At 36.0% G+C, this 21,895-nt stretch overlaps 1 protein-coding gene across 1 annotated transcript in view; it reads left to right on the top strand.

Annotated features, from left to right (window-relative positions):
• CEP192 (centrosomal protein 192) overlaps window positions 1-21,895 on the top strand; it is an 81,267-nt gene that overhangs the window by 56,086 nt on the left and 3,286 nt on the right. The window contains exons 38-53 of the mRNA XM_064703205.1: window positions 799-889; window positions 1,604-1,780; window positions 2,305-2,565; window positions 2,780-2,889; window positions 4,971-5,080; window positions 6,263-6,404; window positions 6,976-7,148; window positions 7,456-7,579; window positions 9,360-9,465; window positions 10,847-11,051; window positions 12,436-12,515; window positions 13,363-13,458; window positions 14,936-15,055; window positions 18,775-18,896; window positions 19,779-19,902; window positions 20,370-20,428. Coding sequence (XP_064559275.1) covers window positions 799-889; window positions 1,604-1,780; window positions 2,305-2,565; window positions 2,780-2,889; window positions 4,971-5,080; window positions 6,263-6,404; window positions 6,976-7,148; window positions 7,456-7,579; window positions 9,360-9,465; window positions 10,847-11,051; window positions 12,436-12,515; window positions 13,363-13,458; window positions 14,936-15,055; window positions 18,775-18,896; window positions 19,779-19,902; window positions 20,370-20,428 — 2,100 coding nt within the window. The remainder of the gene's footprint in view (window positions 1-798; window positions 890-1,603; window positions 1,781-2,304; window positions 2,566-2,779; window positions 2,890-4,970; window positions 5,081-6,262; window positions 6,405-6,975; window positions 7,149-7,455; window positions 7,580-9,359; window positions 9,466-10,846; window positions 11,052-12,435; window positions 12,516-13,362; window positions 13,459-14,935; window positions 15,056-18,774; window positions 18,897-19,778; window positions 19,903-20,369; window positions 20,429-21,895) is intronic.

Raw genomic sequence — 21,895 nt, 5'->3', positions numbered from 1 at the left:
TCTGCCAGTGTTGATAGAGAGAGGTTTTGCTCTCTCTGTCCTCCTCTTTAATTCCAACTGCACAATCTGTTCTCTTATGTTGTAGCAGTTCCGAGTTTGTCAAATTGAGTTTGTCAATGTTTTTTGACTTGTTAAAATGACAAAGGCACTTGTTCTTGCTGGAGATGTTTTCTACCTCTGCTGAGGAAAGCTCTGAGTACCAGAAGCCTGGTCACTGCTAGGATGTATCGCAGAGAAAAAAACTGTTTCAATCAACCTGATTCTGTTAAGTGACCCTAACTTTCTGTGTTGCTATTACATTGAGAAGTGCATGGGAAGGAAAAGTTATCCTGAATTTAGTTCTTTACAACTGTTCCTGTGAATCTGGGCCAGACTACTCATGAGACTTTATTTCTGCATAACCAAGTCTCTCTGATAAACTCATCATATCTGTGTCCTGAAGTGGGGATTTTTATGGAGTTTTTGTATTGATACAATTGCTGGTTTCTTTGGAAGTTCAAGCTGTTAAGTACAGTACTTGAACTTCAGAAAAATATATATTTTTTAATATATATGTATATTTAGGGATTGTTTTGCTATGAGTATTTTATGAGTGTGTTTTGGTGTATAACAGTGTAGGATGTGTAAGTTTGATAATACAGAAATAACTTTTTATTTAACATATTCTGTTGCTCCAAGAGGTGATTTTTTTCCATTAAATTACTTCAAAATTGACTGTCCCAGTTCCATTGTTTCCATGAATTAATATATGCCGTTAATTAGTATTTGCTGTAAAATCTAACCAAACGTATTTTTCAGACAGAAGAAGTTAATTCTAAGAAATGACTCTCCATCTGTGCCACAGCATTTAAGATTGTTGATAAGAGGCCAGGATCAAGACTCCTTTCAGGTGCCTGCCATTAAAATTTCTCTTTAGTGTTTATGACAGTTACCAGGCTGTGTTTATAATGAAAATGTTTTTGCCCTGAAGTGTTAGCAGCCTGTATTTGTTTTGAGACTGCCAAGATGAGTGTGGTAGCAGAGCTTAAGCTACCCTGGTATTCCTGGGAGCCGCTGAAATGGGAGTGCTGCAGCAAACTGGAGCTCAGTTTACAGCTCTCTAAGCTGCTGTTTCACAGCAGAGTCAGTACTTGGTGGAGTGGTCCATCAATGGCTCTTCTTGCAGGAGGGAGTCTGGATGAGGATAGAAAAACTGGAATTAGTCTTTAGGAATTACCATGGCTAATGGGTCTTTTTGTTATGTAACCTACATTGACTTATATCTCATTTTCCCTCAAATGTTCAGATTTTTTAAATTTAAAATCTTATACTGACAGGGAATTAATGTACTCATGGTAAAGCTCAGCCTTGACAGGTTGGGGATTGAGGACAAAAAAATCTGTCTAAACTGAGAGGCATCGAAGTGTTCATTATGGGACTATAAAGTATCTTGGACTTTGTAATTTGATTGCATATTAAGCATTGCAACTTTAAATATGCCATTGTCTGAGAAGTCAATGTGCAGTTCAAAGAAGTTAATTCTTCCATCCAAATGTAGTAAGTTTTACTGCTATGTTATTTTTTCTATTATAGTCACTCAGTTTTGATGTCTTTGTTTTTATAGCTGCAAAGTATATTTGGATCAGAACAACGCTTAACCAGTAGCTGGGAGCTCAGAATGCGTCCCAAAGAAGATACAAACATATACCTGATGTTTACACCCACTCGAGTAACTTGCTGCTTTGCAAAGCTGGAAATCAAACAGCTGGGGATTCAATCAAAGCCAGGAATTAAGTTTACTGTAAGAGTCCCAACATAACTTTTAAAAATTTTAAATGTACTTTTTTTGGATAATTATTGAAAATCTAACATCGAATAGGTGTTTCAGTCAAAAACCTGAAAATTCAAGATACATATTATGGACATCTGTATACTTGTTAAAGTCATATGGCCACTACATTTTATGCTTTGAACATGAGTATCGATTTTGCATGTAATTCTTTCCTTTGAGAATGATGAAATATTTTATGTACTACATTAAAAGTAGCCTAAGATTTTAACTCTAGAAGCGTTAAAAAATCTGAACTTGTCTTGTTCTATAGGTAGGGCTTAAACAAACTTGGAAGTAGAACTTGAAAATGATTGAGTAAATTTAAGCTTTTCTATTTCTTGCAAGGGCTTTTCAGTTCACATTTTTAACATTTTCATTTGTTTTTCTGTAAGTCTATATAGTTTACCATAGTTGTACATAAATGTGTTTTGCTAGTAAGCGTTTTTCATTTGAAGTACGTCTTTTTTTGATGGTGGGTTTTGTTTCTCTCCCAGATACCATTATCTGGATATGGAGGAACAAGCAATATAATTTTAGAAAATGTTAAAAAATTGTCAGATAGCTTCTTGGTTACACTGGAATGCTCGTTGTCTGCAAGATCACAGAAAGCTTCCTTCCACGTGAGAAACATAGGTTCCCGGGCTGCCTATGTTAAGGTGCTGTGCTTGGGAAACCTGCACACAAAAACAAAGATAGATCCTCAGGTTATGAGAGTGTCTCCAGAGCAGTTTGTACTAAGAGAAGGAACACATGAAGTAAGTACAGTGCTTTGTTCTGAGCAAATTTTATGAATTTAAATTAAATGTCATCATTGAAAATGTCTGACTAATTCTTTATTAAAATCTCGCCTGTTTTTTGTTATGTCCTGTTTCACTTTTATTGTAGTAATCTGTTGACTCATAGTCCAAACATTAATGCAAACATTAAGATTTTTTTTTCCCTCTGTGTGTTGTCTATTCATTTTATCAGGTGGTCACTGTAACATGGAATCCAATGGAAAAGAACTTCTCTCCAAGCATGGTGGTATCAACACTATGTCTCTTTTGGGGAGATGAAGTTTCTAGGCAGCAGTATCGCAGGTGAGATGTGCTTTGCTGTTGGAACAGACAGATGTTTAATAAGAAGTTAAAGCTAGGGGTATGTGCTGCCACAAGTATGATTTTAATGTGTTTCCAAAAAGAGCAAGAACAAGCTAAAATATGGTGATATGTAGTGATCTATTAAGAGCCTTGCACATATAAGTTGTTGATGGGGGTTTGTTCATTTATGGCTTTGCTTACTGTAGCTAGAATCCTAGTTAAGGGTTTTATTCTGTTTTAATTTACTTAAATTCAAGTGTATTGGGTTATGGGGAAATGTTTTCATTTATGTATTGAAAGAGATCTGTGTTATGTCTTTGTATTTCTCTTTCTAATGTGTATGTAACTTTAAAGAAAAGGCTCATGAAAAGAATAGTGCTGAAATCCAGGGGTATTCAGTTTCAAGCAAAGTTCATGTCTTGGTTTGCTGAATTCTGTTGACAAAGAATGTGTTTGAGTAGGTGTATATATGAGAAAAATAACATGCACATATGCTCATGGAAACTTGTGGAGAATACCTTGCTGATCTTAAATAGTGGTCATGTTATTCTGCATTTCAGTTTGTCTAACTCAAACACACAGAAGTGGCATATTCTGCCTTCAGTGACAGAAGCTGCACTTGTGACTTGTGCTGTCCATGGGGTTCAGTGTAATGCAGAATGTTCAGACTAGGTAGAGCAGTAAGGTGCTGATAATCATAATTCAGTGCAAAACTTCAAAACAGCATTATTTCATTATTGATTTTAAATGCTATTGCCTGACAGTGTATGATAGTCATTGTGTATATCCTTATCCAAACTAAGTGTTAAACGCGTCTGGATTTAACTGCATGGCTTTGAATAAAAAGCCCATGGAATAGCTGAGTTCCTGACCTTGATAGGAAACTGGCTTATTTTAGATATCTTAGAGGATGCTTTTTCCTGTTTTTTTGTATGAATTGTTTTGTGTGAGGCAATGCTGTCTATCTTGGAATCCTCCTTAAAAGGGATAAAGTACTTAGGGAACACTTTTGGTCTACAGATCAACAGAAAACCCATGCAGGGAATGCTTTTAGTCTACAGATCAACAGAAAACCCATGTAGAAGCTCAATACAACTACATAAGTATTATTGGAAACTTAATTTTTTAAATTCAGATTGTGGATATTATGTACGCAAAATGACTTGTTGATTTTATTAGTCAGCAGGCTGACATATTGTTCTTGAAAGTAGTGGTCTAGCTGGTTGTTTCTTGATGGGAGATTTTTCTAAAATCTCCCTTGATAACTTGAAAGAGATGTTTATGTCTTGCAATGACTGAGTTCTCCAAGCCAGTCCAACCCCATTCTGTAATTATGCACTAGAATGAGAGTGTGATTTGGGACTTAGGGGCAAGAATGTGAGATGAGTACTCTGCCTCATCTGCCAGCTTGTGCCCCAAGTTCCTTACTCCAAAATTATATATAGTCAGCAGCTCAGTAAGTAGCTTAGACCTGAGAGTTAGTAGTGCTCAGGTATTCTTTCCTCCTCCATGGCCCTGACCTTATCTGAGTGCCACATTTCCTCTTGCTGACCTGTATCTTCCCATTTTTCCCAGGACTATTTATATTCCTGTGCCTCCCAGTCTTTTCTATGCTGTTGGCAGTCATGCTGTTGGCTGTGTTCCTGCTGTTGGCTGGCACCTGCTGCCACTCTGACACTGACTAGTCAATTTTTCCTCTCAAAAAACTTTCACTTGTAACCAAAATAGCATTCTCCTGCTTCCTGTGGTGATTGAAACATCACTCAGATGCCTGATGTACTTATCAAAAATCTAGGTAGGTGTGACTGACAGCAGAGAACAAGTATGGAAAGACAAACATATGATAACCATTATTTCAGTGTTTCCTTTTACTCTGCAGCAATAGAGCAGGTATTTCTTTAACCCTTTTAAGACTGTGAAAAGACTTCAGTTTTAAATGGATGCTCCCAGATTTGAGCTTGGTGTAGTCAAGAAATGATGAAGTGAAAATTATAGTGGATTCCTACGATTCATATCAATCTTTGCAATTTGTTGTTTCTAGTACTTTGTTTAATTTAATGACTTCTGTTTACCTCTAACAGAGCTGTGATGTATAAAGCTGAGGTGGAAAAACGCATCATCCCAGAAAATAACTTAGTGAGAAATGCTGTATTTGATGAAGAATTTCAAGGGGAGCAGCTTGTGACAGAAGGTAAGACTATGACTTCTTAAAAGAAAAATATAGTACTTGTTTTCATGTGGCAAATGTGCTTTTGGCTTGAATCCTTGTTACTTTTTCACTATTTTTTTTAATAAATGTAGAAGAAAAATTCTGAATTTGGACAGTTGTACTGGGCAAAACTTTATTGTATTTTCTTTCCCCAGTCCAGCTGAGGAGGAGTGTGATAGAATGGCTTTGGTGGGCACCTGGCATCCAGCCAGGGTCAACCCATCACAACAGAATGTGCCTTTTTTCATTCAGTATCTATTTATTTGAATGATTTTCTGTAATTTTCTCCTAGGAACATGAATCCCCAGTCTGTAAATATTGTAGCATTAAAATGCTGAATTTATTTGGAAAGTGTTTGCCTTATTAACTATTGGGAAAGATTCAGTTTGTTGTACACAGATACATTTGAAAATTGAGAGGCAGGCAACTTGGCTGACACCAAAATATATATTTTTCTTCCTAAATAGCATTTTCTTCCGCTTGTTAGTAAGAAATGCCTTAATAAGAATACAGTGTATTGTAAAGGGTTCCTTAAAGCACCCCCCAAGTGTTCAGTCCCACAAGTGTCGTGAATAAATTTGCTGTCAAACCCTATTCTTGAGTTAGTTATATTCACATATGGAATTACTTACTGTCCTAAGGCTACTACAGCTGAATAAATATGGTCTGTTTCTTTCCCTGAATTATGTATTGTCTTTACTTGGAAAAGTAAAGATTTTTTTTTATCATTCATCTTAGTTGAGGTGAAATCCTGGTGAATATCAGATACTTGGGTTCTGGAGTATCCTTTGAAATTGTTAAGCCAGTGTTGCAGAAAAAAGTAAAAGCTAACTCTTAATTTGGCATAGAATCAAATTAGTATATAGCATTTGTGTAAAGGTGAAAATTATATTATAATATTTTTATATTTTTTAATATGTCTTATTTATTATGTCTTATAATAAAAAGTATTAAATTGGTGTGTATTCAGATTTCTATATAGTATTTGATGTTAGTGTTGAGCTACACCTGATAGCTAAGCTTGCAGGAATTAGTTTTGGAATGATCTAGGATTTCTTAGCTGATGGATTATTACCTAAGTCTATGTCTTAAATCTCTCTGGTGTAATGTCTGAGTATTACTGAGTTGTTCTTACTAGAATTTCTCTATTACTCTCATTTTTAGTATGTGATGTCCCACGAGAGACAAATGATATCCATCTTTTCTATGCAAATATGCAAAGGATTCTCCTTTCTGTGGTCGGATATTCCACTTGTGATCAGGATGGCTTTCAGCAGTCTACTGCACCCCAATTGGAATTAGACAGGTATTGGAACCATAATTAGTAATTATATGTATGTAACTATTTTTTTTTTCTTGTGAGAGTGATTAGGCATTGGAGCAGGTTGCCCAGAGTGGCTGGGAAGTTTTCATCTCTGAAGAAATTAAAAACCTGGTAGGGCAATACCCTGAATTACCTGCTGTAGCTGCCCCTCCTTTGTGCAGGGCTGTTGGATTGGGTGATCTCCACAGGTCCCTCCTGATCTCCACAATGTGTTGCACAGCATGCTGTTGCCTTATTTCTCTATGCAGTACTTGTTTTCTCTGTATATGTTTTCAAATTATTTTATATTATTATCTTCTGAAGATAACTTTTTATTTTAATTCCTCTCATTCTAAATGGTACCTTCCACTTCCAAACATTCTGTGAAAAAGCTGTGTCCTGGTATAGCTGCTGGATTGTTTTATACTTAATGGAGAACTGAATTAAATTGAGGGCCCATGTAAAAAGTATTGTACTTCTGTAGTAAAATTTTGAGAAATACTAAAAGTAGGCTGTTATAATTACTCATGAGATATTTTTTTACTGCTTTTGCCTAATGCAGTCTTATTTTCAGGTTGGAGAACTTTGTCACACATACTGCTGCAACTTTGGACGTTCTTCCTGTTAAAGGACCTCAGGGTACTTCTTTATCTGCAAAAACTAATGATCGAGCTCAGAATAAATCAGATGCTGAAGAGACTTGGGCTGTTACACCTGAGTATTTGATTTTGACATCTCCTACTCTTGGTAAGTATTTTTTGAAGTTAATGAAATAGCCACTTAAGTATTAAGATAACTATACTGCATAAGATGTTTTTAAGTGTGGATTGGCCAGTAATCTTTATACAGACTTGATTTGAGCACAGTTTTGGATAAATCATCAGAGGTTATGTGCTCTGTGTATACATAGACAATGCACTGCATACCCATGGAGGTTTTAAAGTATGTGAAGGTAAAATTAGGACAGAAAATGCTTTGTTTTCATTGCTACATGTCTTTATCTTGGGCATTTTTGTGAATTTTTGTATGATGTTAGCTTTTTTTTGTGTTACAGGTGAAACATCAGATACTAGACGTGTACAAATTCTCAACAATTCCAATCGAATGTTGGCATTTGAACTTTCATGGCCAGCTCACTGCCTTACTGTAACCCCACAACATGGAGATGTTGAACCAGGGTAAGTATATTTCCGTAAGTTCCTTTATGTGTGAAAGTGTGGTGAGGTTTTGGAGGAATTTATTTTTAGCTTAACTGTATAACTAGTTTAGGAATTTTAGTTGGTTTTTAGGAATTTACTTTAGTTTGCTTAGACTGCACCCTGAGACTATTTTAGCTCCAGGGTATAGACTTTTGGTCAATGAACATGCAAATCTAGCTTTTTTAGGACCTTATCCTTTTACAGTTGTGTATTGTGGGAATGTTCTTCTGTCATAAGTAAAATTACCTCGATTCCAGGAGTTTTCTGTGCCTGGAAGTTCTATTATTATTGCATAGTTCAAGGAGTTGAATGGTCAGTGAAGCTGAAGCTTTAAAAATCTGTTTTCACAGTAGTTTTTTGTTTAAAATTTAGCTGTGCATTTAAAAACAAAAAACTCTTCTGCCCTTCCCACAACCAGAAAACAACCCCCAAAATAATAGTTCTTACAGAAGGCTTCTCTTCTGGGGACTTAGCATTTCTTTAGCAAATGTGCTGATATTCCTCACAACTTGATTTTGAGATTCTTTTTATTTGGAGAAAACTTGGTTTTGCCATTCAACCTTTGGCTTCTCAGTATCTGTAGGTATGAAAATAATGACAAGCCAGTGTCAGCTTGCCCATGCCCTAATTAGGGTATTCTTGGAAAAGTAATCATAATATCATTGTATATGGATATAAGACTTTTCACATATGGCAGCAAAGACTTCCACAACTTGTGCTTGAAAGGTCTGCTCATCTCTCCCTTCTAAATTTCTGGTACTTTTAAGGTTCAGTTAAGACAGCTTTAAGAACCTGTTATTAAACTATTCTCATCTTCCAAAAAGTCTCCCACCAAAAAATAGGTTTTGCTTTCAGAATTATATTTCAGTAGTTGCTTTAACTTTGAAGTTGTTTACCCAAAATACTTTCTCTTCAGTCCTACTTGGCTGATTGCATTTTAAACACTTAATTTCATATTCATGTAGATGTAAATTTCTGGGAAACTTTCATTACTGGTGAGAACAGAATAGAGTTCTGTTCTCAGGAAGGGCTAGGATATCTACGACTCATTGCAAATTCAGTCAATGCCAAGAAAAATAATCTGAAAGAGCAGTAACAATGAATGACTTTCCAGTAGCTGTGAAAGCAAGGATATACTGAGTGTCTCATACCCCAGATTCAAGATTCTCTGGATGTTTTTTAGAAAGAGGGTATTGAAGGCCTTCTGCAAGCCATTTTCTTGCAGTGTAGAATTTTAAAATGTGTTCACTGGAAAAGAGTGAGCAGAATCCTCACATTTTGGGTCCAAGTAAATAGTGTGGATCAAGAGCAGAGGTCTGCAAGTAGGAAGCAGACCCGTGAGAACAGCTGACTTAAGCACGGCAAGCTGCACTTGCCCAGTTCTTTATTTTTCATGAACATCTCATCACAGTGCCAAGGGCAGTCAACCTGTCACAACAGGAGCCAGCCAGAATATTTTATACTCTGCACTGTGGGGGCTGGAGCCTGCAGAATTCTTGAACTGAGTTAGGCCATGAAAAGAGGTGATCTGATTTTTCAGTGATGGTGAAAGAAGATCCTGGGATCATGGCTTTTAAAGCTTAATTTATGGCATATCTGAGCACCTGAGATTTAACTATCTGTAGAGCCTCTTCACTTATCTGCTATCTTAAAAGTGCATCCTTTTTTTGGGTGGGCTAGTGACAAATGTTGTAGATGCTGATTCTAGTATGAGAGTCATGCTAGTTAATTTTTTTAAATTTTTTTTTTTTTATTTTAGGGCCAGTACACTAATTCTGGTGAGTCCTAATCCATCACTTGCCACAAGGCCCATATTAATTCCTTGGAGTGGCCTAATCTATATCCATTGTGATAATGGACTAAAGGTATGTGGTTTACTTGAGACTTCAGATTGGAACTTTTTATTTTACTTTGTCAGTTCTAATAAAGTTGCTAAAACCTTGTAGATTTGAATCAGAAGCTCTGTCAACTTCCATTATTCTTTTTAATTTGTGAAGTTCTCATAAAGAAAAGTAGTCAAGATGCCATTTTGTAAACTGATTTTTGGTTCGTAATCTCTAAAGAAATGCCGTGATGTAGACACTAACTAAATTTCCAACAAAAGTGAACCCACCACTGCCTTATGCATCATTTTATAAAACACTATATATACATATATATGTATATATACGTATGTATGTAGATGTGCACACATAAAAGTAGTTTGTATCATATTGTAAAATAAAAGAAGTTAAAAGAGGGTATTGGACAAGTCGCCATAGCTCCTTTTGAGCTCCCTTAGGGTAATCTTGACCTTCTGGATGACAGGTCAGGGATAAAGAATGTCTAGAACAGGTTCTGCCTCTTCGCAGATCTTAATCCAAGACATTTCCCTGATAAAATTGAGGCATAGAAATAAAGTTTATGAAGCCAACAGTTTTTCTTTTTTCTATGTAAGAGCAGAAGGACTCCTTGGTAATCTCTCCTAAAGAAAGAGACTTTTTTTTCTTATTTTTACAGTTAGTGTATGTTTTGAGTTATTTGTAACAATGCTTGGAGAGAGAAATAGACACTGAAAGGATAAAACTGTATCTACTTTCCTTTTGCATGGAGGGAAGTGTGAGGTATGATACAGAATTGGAAACTGCTTTCAAAAAACCCAAATAAACAGGGAAGTTGTTGAGAAGGAGATGATAACTGCACGTAGTTAACTGTGTTGTGTTCTACAATATGAGAAAAGGATTTAAGAAATCTACTAGGACAAGTGTAGATAATGTAGTATAACCCATCAAATTATAGGAAATCCTGTAGTTAATAATGCTTTTGTCATTTATTTGCTACCTCTCCAAATTAGCAAAAAATATGCTAAGATTTTACTGGCATTAATTGAAACTTGTAAAATTTCTAATGATGTAGCAAAAAGGAACACAAATCTCCTCCTGAATGAGGCAGCTCTGTTTTCATTATCTGCAACAGAGAACATTGTAGGAATTGTCAGTTAAACTAGTTGAAATTATTATTCCTATTGAGTTAAATTGCTTAGATAGCAAATTTTCAGTGAATGTTTCTTTTTTCCTAAATTAAACTTGTCCTAGAATCTTTAAACTTGGAGATTGGAGAACATCTGGTGATGTAATGTATGAGAGCTTTCCTTTGTTGAAATGTAAAGCTGAACATAAGCTCTTGTGTGTAAACTAAATGGTTTGATTTATTGATCTATCAATATTGACTGTTTAAAACTTTGCTTTTCTCCAAATTGTGCAATAGTTTATTAAAGTGCTTATTCAAGAGGCTGGCACACAGAGCGTGTCTGGATCAGACTTTCCATGTAGAAGATGTGACATAATTACTCCACAGCCTGAAAATCCCACTGTTGATGTGCCAAAGCTTCTCCCCAGGTTCCCTCTAACAGAAATGCACATAAGGAACAGAAACATTGCTTTTCCTAAAACAAGACCTGGTCAAAGCTCAGGTAAGAGGAATTAGTTATTAAATATAGCATCTGTAATATCTTGTGTTCAGAGGCTTTGTGTACTGTATTGCATGTTTGGGAATTTTAGTGCTTTAGTTTTGTTCTCTGAGTCTAATAAGTGAGAATGACCAGTTCTCCACTTCTGCCTTTAGTTTGAAATGCTTTTTGGGTTTTTGGGTTTTTTTGGGTTGTGTTTTGGCTTTTTGGGAGTTTTGGAGGTTTTTTGTTGTTGTTGGGTTGGGTTTGTTTTTTGGTTTTGTTTTGAGGGTTTTGTTTGTTTGTTATTGTTGTTTTTGGTTTGGGTTTTGTTTGTTGTTGTGTTGTTGTCGTGTTTTTTGGTGGTTTTTTTTTCCCAATTCTCCTTATACAGCATAGTCACACCTTTTTTTCCACAGTTAGGTTTGTGTACAGGCAAATCAGTTGCCACTATGATGAATGCAGCTATGCTGTGCCTGGTAAAAGAGACTGTTAGAAGTCCACTTGAAACTCTTCTGGCTCAAGGCACCTTTGCAGTAGATCCCTTCTCATCTGCACTTATGCCCATAAAGAGATGAGACCAATCTGTCTGGGTTTAGCAGGGAAATAAATGCTCTTCCTGAAGACAATAGGAGTGTCAGCTGTTGTGAGGCTGGCTGTCCTTGTCTTGGTACATAGTGATTGAGGAGGACAGGGTCAATAATGGAGTCTGAAATGCTTGGACTGTACTTTTAGTTCCAGTAATGCTTAAAATTCTCAAAGTAACTCTATGGAACTCTCATTCTGTTATCAATAGACCAGGTTTTTTTGTAGTACATACTTTTTTAGGCAATAAAGGTTTTTTTAATGATTCATTGCCACTATTTTTTTTCCAGCAGACTTGAGGACTTTCAAGACTTAATTTATCAATAATATCTTGGGGTTTTTTGCTAAAATTATGAAAGTATTGTAATAATAATACTTTGGTGTTTATATATTTCCTATATCATTTATGTCTGCAGCTTAAACTTTTTAAAGTGCTATTGTAGACTGAGATGATCTTCTAATAATTTCTTGCCAAGAGACATATTTATATGCATGATGAGTAACAAAACACATTATTTGGTACAAGTTTATTTGGTCCCAGACTGGGATATTGTGTTTTGTCTCTGAATGATCAAATAATATCTTGGGAAGGAGTTGGATATCTTTTGGGGATTTTTTGGTGGAGTCTAAATTTCTTGTGTATAAGCTTCTACAAATTTTATGGCAGTGTGCCTTGTTTGAGTCTGCTCTTGAGATTTGTTATAATGAAAACTGTTTCCACTAAACTTGTGTTCATCTAGAGACACAGTTCCTGCTTAACTCTTTACACCAGGGATACTTGAACACAGATATTTTGTATGCTGGTCTGATATTTCTCTTTTAGAGAATTACCTGGAAATGGAGAATAAAGGGAACGAAAATCTGAAGTGGAAAATATCATCTTTTGCACCGCCCTATATTAAAGTGAGTGAATGCTTGCATTGGGAGTTTTATGCCAATCTCTGGGTTTTATTTTAACTTTTCTCTTCCTGCTGTGCTCTCTCTCTCCCTGCTGCCTCTCAAGGAAGAATATATATTTGAGCATGACCTCAGTTACAAAGGTTTTTTTCCTCTGTTCATATCAGGGAAATGTTTTGCTCCTTTTTTTCATCCCTGATGTGTTCCCTGACTATGAATCAATCAGTGCTCTGTGGTACAGTTTCTGCTTCACTTACTGCTTTACAGAGTTTGCTTGTGCTCATACAGTGTCATCATCCAGATTTCATTAAGTGATCAAGCATAAATGAAAGATAGGTGTGTCTTTTTGGCTGCAGAATGCCAGACTTCTGCTGCTGAAATTGCACTGTACGTGGTGTCTCTGTAGAAATTTGAGTTAGGTCAAGGATATTTTAATTACAGTGCTGTTGCCTGTGCCTAGCTGTTGATGTTTGTAAATGCTTCCCTATTTTTTGACAGTCTGAAATGCTGTGATGATTTTGGATTTTATGCTTGAATTATTATTATGTTCTATTGTTGTGAAACTATGAAAAATGGTTATTACGCTTAGCAGTACCCATGGGTACTTTGTCATGTTCCAGCCAGTGCACCACCTCTGAACTGTAAGTCAGTAGTAGTGGTGACTAGATTTAGTAGTTTCAGTCTCTATTAATTTGCTTTTAGGGAATCAGTTTTAATTCTTTACTTAAAAGTACTTTAATTGAGTGTATTTTCTTCAGTCTTCTGCAAGAGGGGTGTGTGTGTGGGTGTATTGTGTGGTTTCAGGCTATTTTTTTCCTTTCCCTTCAAATCTGACTCACAAATTGATTTGCAGGGTGTGGATGGAAGTGGCACTGTTTATAGGGTTCCTTACTCTGCTTTTGGATTTTCCCATGTTTCTGGTACCCTTGAAGTTCATGAACAAGAGAAGGTAAACACTTATAAATATTTCTGGCATATTAGTGTATCTCAATTGCAAAATAAGATCTTAAATGAGAAATAAATTTTATTTGATAATGATAAAATGTTGGCCTTTCAGTACTGGGCTCTGGAGTGTGTCAGATATTCTGCATCAGCCTAATTCAGCAGAGTTAATTCTAAGAATTCACGCAATCAAAGTAGTTTGATTTCAAAGTGGTGGTGTGTTTATGTTACTCTTTGAGGGTTTTTAAGGACAAATTATTTCAGAAGAGAAAATTATTTTAAATGTTTTGTAAAATTCCAGAAGAAAATGGCAAATAATCCTGGGTTCTTACAAAACTTGTGTAAGCACCTGATTCCCTTCCTTGAAGCATTCTTGCTATACTTCTTCAGGGACAGCTGTCTGCACCTGAAGTTGGTTTCATTTGACTTGCAATTTTATCTCCTGGCCAGTAGAGGGTTTCATAACCATAATTATAAAGCACATCCACGGATAGACTGAATGGATTTATAAGGGTCCTTTGCTCCCTTATCTTCTCTCATAATGCTACTTGAGTTCTATCTTTTCATCTTCCTTAAAACCTATCTTTTCATTGTTATGGATAATTATTTCCATAGAGATGGAATTTGTAATCTATTTACAAGAATAAAAAACCCATTCCTGACCAGTTTCATAGTAATTTCATAACATTGCAAGCCATTATTTGAATTTAAACAATTGTATTTGCCTTAGCAATCCTTGTTCAGGCCTATTTGAATACCATTTACATCATTGCCATGCCAGGCTGTGGGCTGGAGCTGTGAAGGTACAGTGCTATCATGACTGTCTGGGGTTTTTTTGCAGTGGATATTATGATTGGCTAATGAGATATAGTTGTAATCATCTATTCTAATCTGCTGCTCTCTTTCTCTTCTTCCCTCAACCTCAGTTCTGAAAGTTTATTCCTGAATTAACCTGGTACAGAACTATATGGAGACAAGCCATTGTTACATAGGTGACATTTAAGGATGATCAAATTCATAGGTTGCAAGCTGGTTTAAATTTTAGGCTTTTTAATAATTGTAATGCAGGAATTTCAGTTTTGGAGCTGGAGGAGTTGAGTTGTTCACAACTTAGTTGCCAGATCAAGGAAGTTTTTCAGGTGCACATATTTCCCTTCCTGGTCCCCTTTCTCTCCATTTTACTAACAGAAGTAATTGTGCCAGCACTTGCTGGCTTTGCTTAAAGCAGATTATCTGAACTCAAGTTTTGTTGAAAACTTCTTGCACAACATATTTAATCCATTTTTTTCCACTTGCGGGCAGAGGAGGATTAGCTAGTTGCATAGTTTTCTGCAAGATCACCTGTGTGTGTCATGTGTATTCTGTAGTGTGTAAATTTTGTGCTGGCTGAACCATAACTTTGTACAGGTTAAATTGTGAAGATCCTGAACCTGAAGATTATTAGTGTTCTGCAAAATTTTCCTTTTTTTTTTTTTTTTTTGCAGGTTGCTGTAATTTTTTCACCTAGAGATACAGGAGATTACTCCCAGTTCTGGGACCTTGAGTATTACTCAGTTGGAAATCCAAGCAGGAAATACAAATTAAAATTTCAGCTTTCTGGAAATGTGAGTATATAAAACCTATAAACACTGTTTGAGCTCAAATTTTTGATAACATCTTGATTTTACTATACACTTCTCTTTCATGTATACATTGGTATATTCTGGGAAAACTCAACCCTGCTAGTATTTTTGCTGGATTAAATTGTATTTTTTTCCTTATGTTCCTTTTCCTTATGTGATAATGCATTATCTTTTGCCATTTATGGTATAAAACTATTTGTTATTTAAAGAGACTAGAGACAAATTTACATTCTATGGGAATTGTTTCTGTAGACAAAGGTATTTCTGTCAGTTTTGTTTGTTAATTTGCTTGCTGGTTTTATTTTTGTAAATAAGTAGTTGACTAACTGACCTTTACTGTAATACATAACTCAATGTAGTTTTGGAATTTTCAAATATCCATCTTGCAAATGGGTATTTGTGTCTCTAATAAAACCTGCTTCAGTATTTTCTCAGAGTAACAATGTAGGTGGGGATAATTGTGAAATTTATACATGGCAGCAACTGGGTTTGAGCTTCCCTTTGCTCCCCTTTTGTTCCTCAGCTCAAACTTCATAGTAAGGCTTGGAAGAAGTGGGTTGGGAGTTGCAACTGGTTTTTTGTGCTCTCTCTCCTTACCTTGCTTTTTATCCCATCTATACAAGAGGAATTTACCTAGGACAGAGGATTTATTACCATAAGGAAGAATTAATTATAATGGTTAAATAAGTTAAATAAGCTGAATGTGAAGAGCTTTCTACATTCAGTATGGCATGATTGCTGTCTGTGCTTTGCTGTCCTCTTTAGAAGGTTTGACTTGATTTTTCTAAGAAGTCCACTCCAAGATTTGGGATCTTTCTTTGGTGTATTAAGCATGCTTCAGTAGTAAGAACCTTACTTATCCTTCTTACATTTGTTTTGTAGGTTCCTTGTTCTTTCCAAATTAATTGTGTTGAAATCGTACTTGTAAACAGGTTTAATATTAAATAACTTCTGATTATTTTTTTCTGTATAATGTTTGGTTTTAGAGGGTTTTTATGTAACTTTCATCAAATTCTTTGGTCACAATTTTCCTGAAAATTAGGAAAATGTCTAAATCATTTGTCTTTTTAAAGCTAGTTGAAGTGTGGAGAAGATTAATTCTTTAACAGAACTCTCGAGTTTTAAGGAAGTCTCTTCTTAAAACGTGACTAGTTGTCAGAGTTGTGTAAATCTTTGAGCTGCATGACTTGATATTAATGTTTTCAAACTACTACTGTGTCAGATTTGTTCTTGATTTTTTTCAGAGCTGTTAACAATTAGATCTTGATAGCATCTCTGCACATGGGAGAAAAGTTAGTAGAAAATACTTGAAATGCATGTCACGATCATTTTCAGAAAGATTTGAAAAGGAAGTACTGTATTTATCAACTAGGTAGGGAACATCTGTTCAGAAGAGGGATCAGCACAGAACATTTAGAGTGTTGCAGCTTTTAGTTGAGAAGACAAGACAAGTGAATCATAATCTGTTATCTTCTTGGGATCAAGAGTTTAGGCAGTGTAACTGAAACTTTGAAAAGGACTTGGAATCTGGTGGCTTTGCTGAGGCAGAGGGCTACAGCTGTGGTTAGTGTGACTTTTGATAGAATAAAGGGGGGAAGAGTGACTGACTGTCATTCAGAGTGACTGAGTGATGTTTATTTATAGCACCACTTCAGAAGAAATGAAAAATTTGAAAGAGCTCAGTAAGGAACTAAAAGAACATCAAGTTAGGAAAATCAGTGGCACATACCACTTTAATCTTTTTCCTGACAAATTAATTGACTGTAATTTTGGTTATGCTCTACATGTGTTTGCAGTCCTCACCATTGGAAACTGTAGTCAGGAGTTCAGCTCATCATGTCTTTGAAAGCAGTCTGAGACACAGAGGAAGGAGGGATTCTCTATGTGCTCTGAGCCCCAGCCTCTCAGTGCTGGTCATTCCAACTTAGTTTTGTCCTTTCCTGAGGAACATTTGCTCCTGCTGCTGGGAGCTGCTCCTGGGGGCTCTTTGAAGGTCATTGAGCTGAAAATGAATGTTATGCACAGGAGTCTTGGACTGGTATTTGGGTCTAACTATCAGTCTCTTCTGGGTGAACTGGCAAGCATCTGCCACAAGGCTGAGACAGCAGCAAAGTCCTGACTGCTCCTTTAGCATCTAGAAAGTTGAGGACTTTATAAAGAACCCCTGCTATTTTTTAAGGTATTACAAACCTTGAATGCATGCTATTTTTTAATTTACATGGTTTATGTACTTTAAAAAGTTAAATCATGTATATAAGTAACAATAAATGAGTTTGAAAGTATCAGCAGCACAGAGCTTCATTATCTTTGTGTATCTCAGAAGTGAGAAGAGGGAAAACCTTTTTTAACTCTGTGAGAAAAATATTTCCAATTTTCAAGGTATATAAATTTCTGTGTTCCTGAGGTGTCTTTGGGACTGCAGCGCTCAGTTGTAACCATTTGGAATGTTAATGTACTGCTCTCATTTGAAACAGCAGAAGTCAGTACAGGCTGTGGTAAAGCAATCAGTATTTCAAGATTCCCTTATCAAGACTGGGGTAACTTCGGATCATTTTCCATAATGTACCTTATTCTCATGCAGTCAAATTGCCTTTTGATAAATTAGAATTTGAATGATAACAGGCATGATGTCCACTGTTTTTCACTATGTGGAAAAATAAAAGCTCTTGAAACGACACATGTGCAAATCCCTTCTTGTCTTTATCAGGTTCTACTGGGGTTCATGGGTTATTTGCAACTGAAAAATACATTCTTTAAAATAAGATTAAGAATTTTTTTTTATGGCTGCTGCTATTTCTGACAGACTGATTAGCAGCTCTTTCAATAGAAGAAATGAATGTCTAAAAGACAAGTTTGTCATAGCAGCTCTATTGAAGATGAATCTATTTTTTTCATCTTCCCTGCGTCAGGGAATCAACTGCTTGTCTAAAACGTCAGCACCATTTCAAAAATTGACATAATGTTGTACAACCATAAGTGTAGGAGGTTCTTTTGGTTCTTTAACTTTGTTTAAAATGTTGTGACCCAAGGGGACTCCAAAGAATATCTGGCAAGATTCACTAAGCAACATGGAATTTGAAATTGATTATTTGTCCAATTATTCCCGTTGGGTGATCTGGTCTCCCTGTGTTAGAATACCCTAAGTGGGGGTCTTGGTGATGATAAATATTTTGGCCTAACTTCTGAATGCAGAAAATACCATATCGTGCATTATCTGTTTCTCCCTCTCTGGAGAGGCCTTTCTTTGAGAAGGATGTATTGTTCATAGTACAGAATTATTACCAAGCTTTTTGCTGTCTTAAGAATTCAGATTATAATGCTGACTTATGTCTTCTTTCTGAGTAGTTGTTTAGCCAACTTGGTTGTTCTTGAGGCATGTGGGTATAATACCTGCAGAGGAAGTGAGGGGTTTTTTGGCTTTTAGTAAAATCTTGGTTGCTTGCAGCCTTTTTGAGATTCCACCTGCACTCCTAGTTTGTTGTGAACTGTCTTGTAATAAATAAGTACTTGTAAAGCACAGAAGCCTGTTGATGTAGTCCTCCTAACTAATTGCTTCCATCATTATGATCCAGACTCATGCTCCTGAAAGATTATTATTGAAATAAAAAGTCTTGGATTGGGTTAGGGGAATGACTTACATTCCTGAATACTTAAGTACTTTTGAACTTGAAGTTTACAATCTTCTCTGGTTTTGCCAACAGAGTACTAAAGCAGAAAATGAAACGCCAGTCGTGAAATCTTCTCCAAGTGCCCTTAAGAAAAGTGAGCTTGCAGTTACACCAGAAAGGAAAGCTTACCCTGAAGGACAACCAAAAAGAATAAAGTATGTATGCACAAAACCTGACAAGAGTATGTCTGCATCTGGGCAAGGGGGTGAGGGAGCAGAACCCAACTCCACAACCAAAACCTTTTTTACCATTGGGACATCTGTGGGGTGGAGCAGGCTTCGCAGAGAGTCTGTGCAGTCCCTGTCCTCAAATGGTTTTGGGATTTACCTGGTCAGCTTGCTCTGACCTCACATCTGACCCTGACTGGAGCAAGAGGTTGGGCTACAAACCATCTGAATATCTTCTGCCCTGAATGATCCTGTGATTCTATGTTAGAATAAGCAGCTGTAAAAAACAGACTTGCCAAAAACTCTTGGTAGCTTTGTATTATTCAATCTTCCATGCTTTTTGTTTTCAGTTGAGTTTCTGAGTTGTCTAACTATGATATGCTGTGGCGAATGAAATGGTCTTGGGAGTAGAATTTTGTCTATGCTTTTTATGTATTTGCCTTTTGGATACTCCAATTGACTACGAAGTACTGCATGTCTTAACCTTGCTGTTCAGTCTTAAGTTAATTGTCAGTTCTTTTACAATGGGATGATGTCAATATGGCAGGAGAGTAAAACAATTGGTCAAATCTGCAATCTTTGATAAGACTCTAGGTCTCTGGTAAAGCATATGGGGGAAAAATTCAGACTGTGAAAGTACATATAAGGAAATTCCTGTATATTTATGCCAGAGTGATACTTTCATTATTCTTTCTAGCTAAAATATCTTGCCTACAAAACTTGAAGTGAGAGAGTAGATTTTTTCTGGATCTTTCCATTTTTTTCTGATTTATTCTCAGAAAATACACTTGTTACTTCAAGTATGCAATCAACATACACTGATCATACAGGTCAGAAATGTTAATACCTTAAATTCCTTTTTCAAATCAGACAAAAAGAGGTCATTCAAGGGGTGTATGCACCAGAAGATGTCTACGTTTTTCCTCTAACCAGAGTTGGGGATGCATGCACGTTAAAGGTTCACTTGCGGAATAACTCGCGTACAACACACGTGGTGAGTCTGACAGATTTAATCTTAAATAGATACTTGTAAGTCCTTTCAGTTGCTCAACTGCACTGGTTTTTTCTCTTTTACTCTTGACAAAGATTGCAATAGGACATGTCTTAGTTTGCTAGTACCAAAAATCAATATTTGAAGAATTTTGATGTGTAATTTTTCTGTTTTATCTGATTGAATAACTGAGTGTATTTGTAATATATTAATAGTAAAGTATGGTAGATCATAGTTTGCATAGGCGTGTTATTATTCTGATTTGTTGATTTTAATTTTTTTTATTAATTCAAAATATTGAGGTTAGTTTTTTTTCTTTATTGTTCACAAATGTGGGCATTCTCTATTTTTAAACCCTGTGTGTGTGTAAAGCTGTATTTGTAAATGACCTGATTTATCTTACACATCATAAATTGAATATGATGGCCTTAAATATAGTGCACTTTTAAGCATTTTGTATTAAATTACAGCTGAAATTTGTAAGTCCCAGGGAGCCTTTCTACATCAGGCACTTGAAATACTCTCTAAGGTGAGTAATGCATATGCTAACATTTTCTCCTAACAAAAAAATTAACCAAGTAATTCAGTAAGATAAATATCTTCTATATATGTACAGTGCTAAAATGTACATATAAATATTCTGGATTCTTTTGTTTGTGGTTGCTGGTTTGGTGGGGGGAGGGGCTTGTGAGGCTTTTTTGGTTGTTTTTTTTGGTTAAACTGTACTCTCTAATCTCTGTTCGAAACAGAATGAGCCCACACAGTTATTTCTGCATCTGCCAATTTCTTCACTGCAAATTGTTTCTAACAGTGCTGCTGCTTTTAATGTTAAGCCTAATGCTTCATGTAACCATTTGGCATGCTGTGCACAATCAAGTCACTCCTTCCATTTATACTTTCTGCACAACAGACCAAGCAAATTGCCTTCATCATGCTTCTAATTTGACAAACCTGCAGAGCTGCATCAAAGATTCTCTGCAAACACAAGGTTTCAGCAGCCACTGGAATTGTCTGGTCATACCAACTGTGTCAGCATTTTACCTGCATAAAAGAAATTTTTGAGTTAGTGATAGCAGTCCCTAAAAAAAATCCCAGTCATCTGTGGAGTTCATTACAAGTATGTGCCAGTAGTATTAGTCATCTCTTCAAGAAGTGCAGCATCTCACATGCTCATCTGCAACAGTGGGATTGTCAGGAAGCAGAAATGCTACTGTTTCATTAGAAGTGGTACAGCATACATTCTCAGTGTTTAAACAGGTTCCCATTTTAAACACAGGAAAGCTAAGGCTATAGAGAGCAGAAATTGTGAGCAAATTGTAAATGGAGTTAGATATTCTGCGTCCTAATCTGCCCCACATAGACAGGGCTGTGGTGGTGTTAGCCAGAGGTATTCAAGGTATTCTTAAGGCCACTTCTCAGTGCCAAGTGTTGTAACCCCTCTTAGGCTTGTGTTAGTGTTTCAATTTAAATGTCATCTTTTTATTAAATATTTCACATGAGAAGACACAGAAGGGTTTTTTGGGGGGTAATGACCAGGATAACATCTATTCAAATAAAGACAACTACCTGGATCTGTCTGAGGCTGTACAGCAGCACACAAAGGACGGGATGACTTGATTTAGACGTCCTTGACAAAAAAATAGTAACTTCACTAGAAGATACTTTGATATTTCAAAAATATTTTTGAGGAATGCTGTAGAAACTATTTGGTATATTTTCTGCATGAGATTATGCACTCCTGCTGCATTTATCTAAAGTAGACTTAACAAGTTTAAAAGTCAGTCTACTATTTTTTTCCTAGTAATTTTGGCAGTTTTTTCTTTGGTTGTAAATACTAGCCTTTCCTATTTAAAAAAAATAATTTCTCTGAAGTCAACATAATGCTCTCCCATTTATGAGCATAAAGCACAGAAGATTTGCTTGACTTGGATAGATGTTTTTTTAAAAAGTGTTAGAAGTGTTTTAAAAGGCTTTTATTCAAGAATAGCATCAAGGA

This window comes from Zonotrichia leucophrys, chromosome 2 (assembly GCF_028769735.1).
Source record: "Zonotrichia leucophrys gambelii isolate GWCS_2022_RI chromosome 2, RI_Zleu_2.0, whole genome shotgun sequence".
In the NCBI taxonomy this organism is placed as follows: Eukaryota; Metazoa; Chordata; class Aves; order Passeriformes; family Passerellidae; genus Zonotrichia; species Zonotrichia leucophrys.
This window is presented reverse-complemented; position numbering and strand designations above follow the sequence as displayed.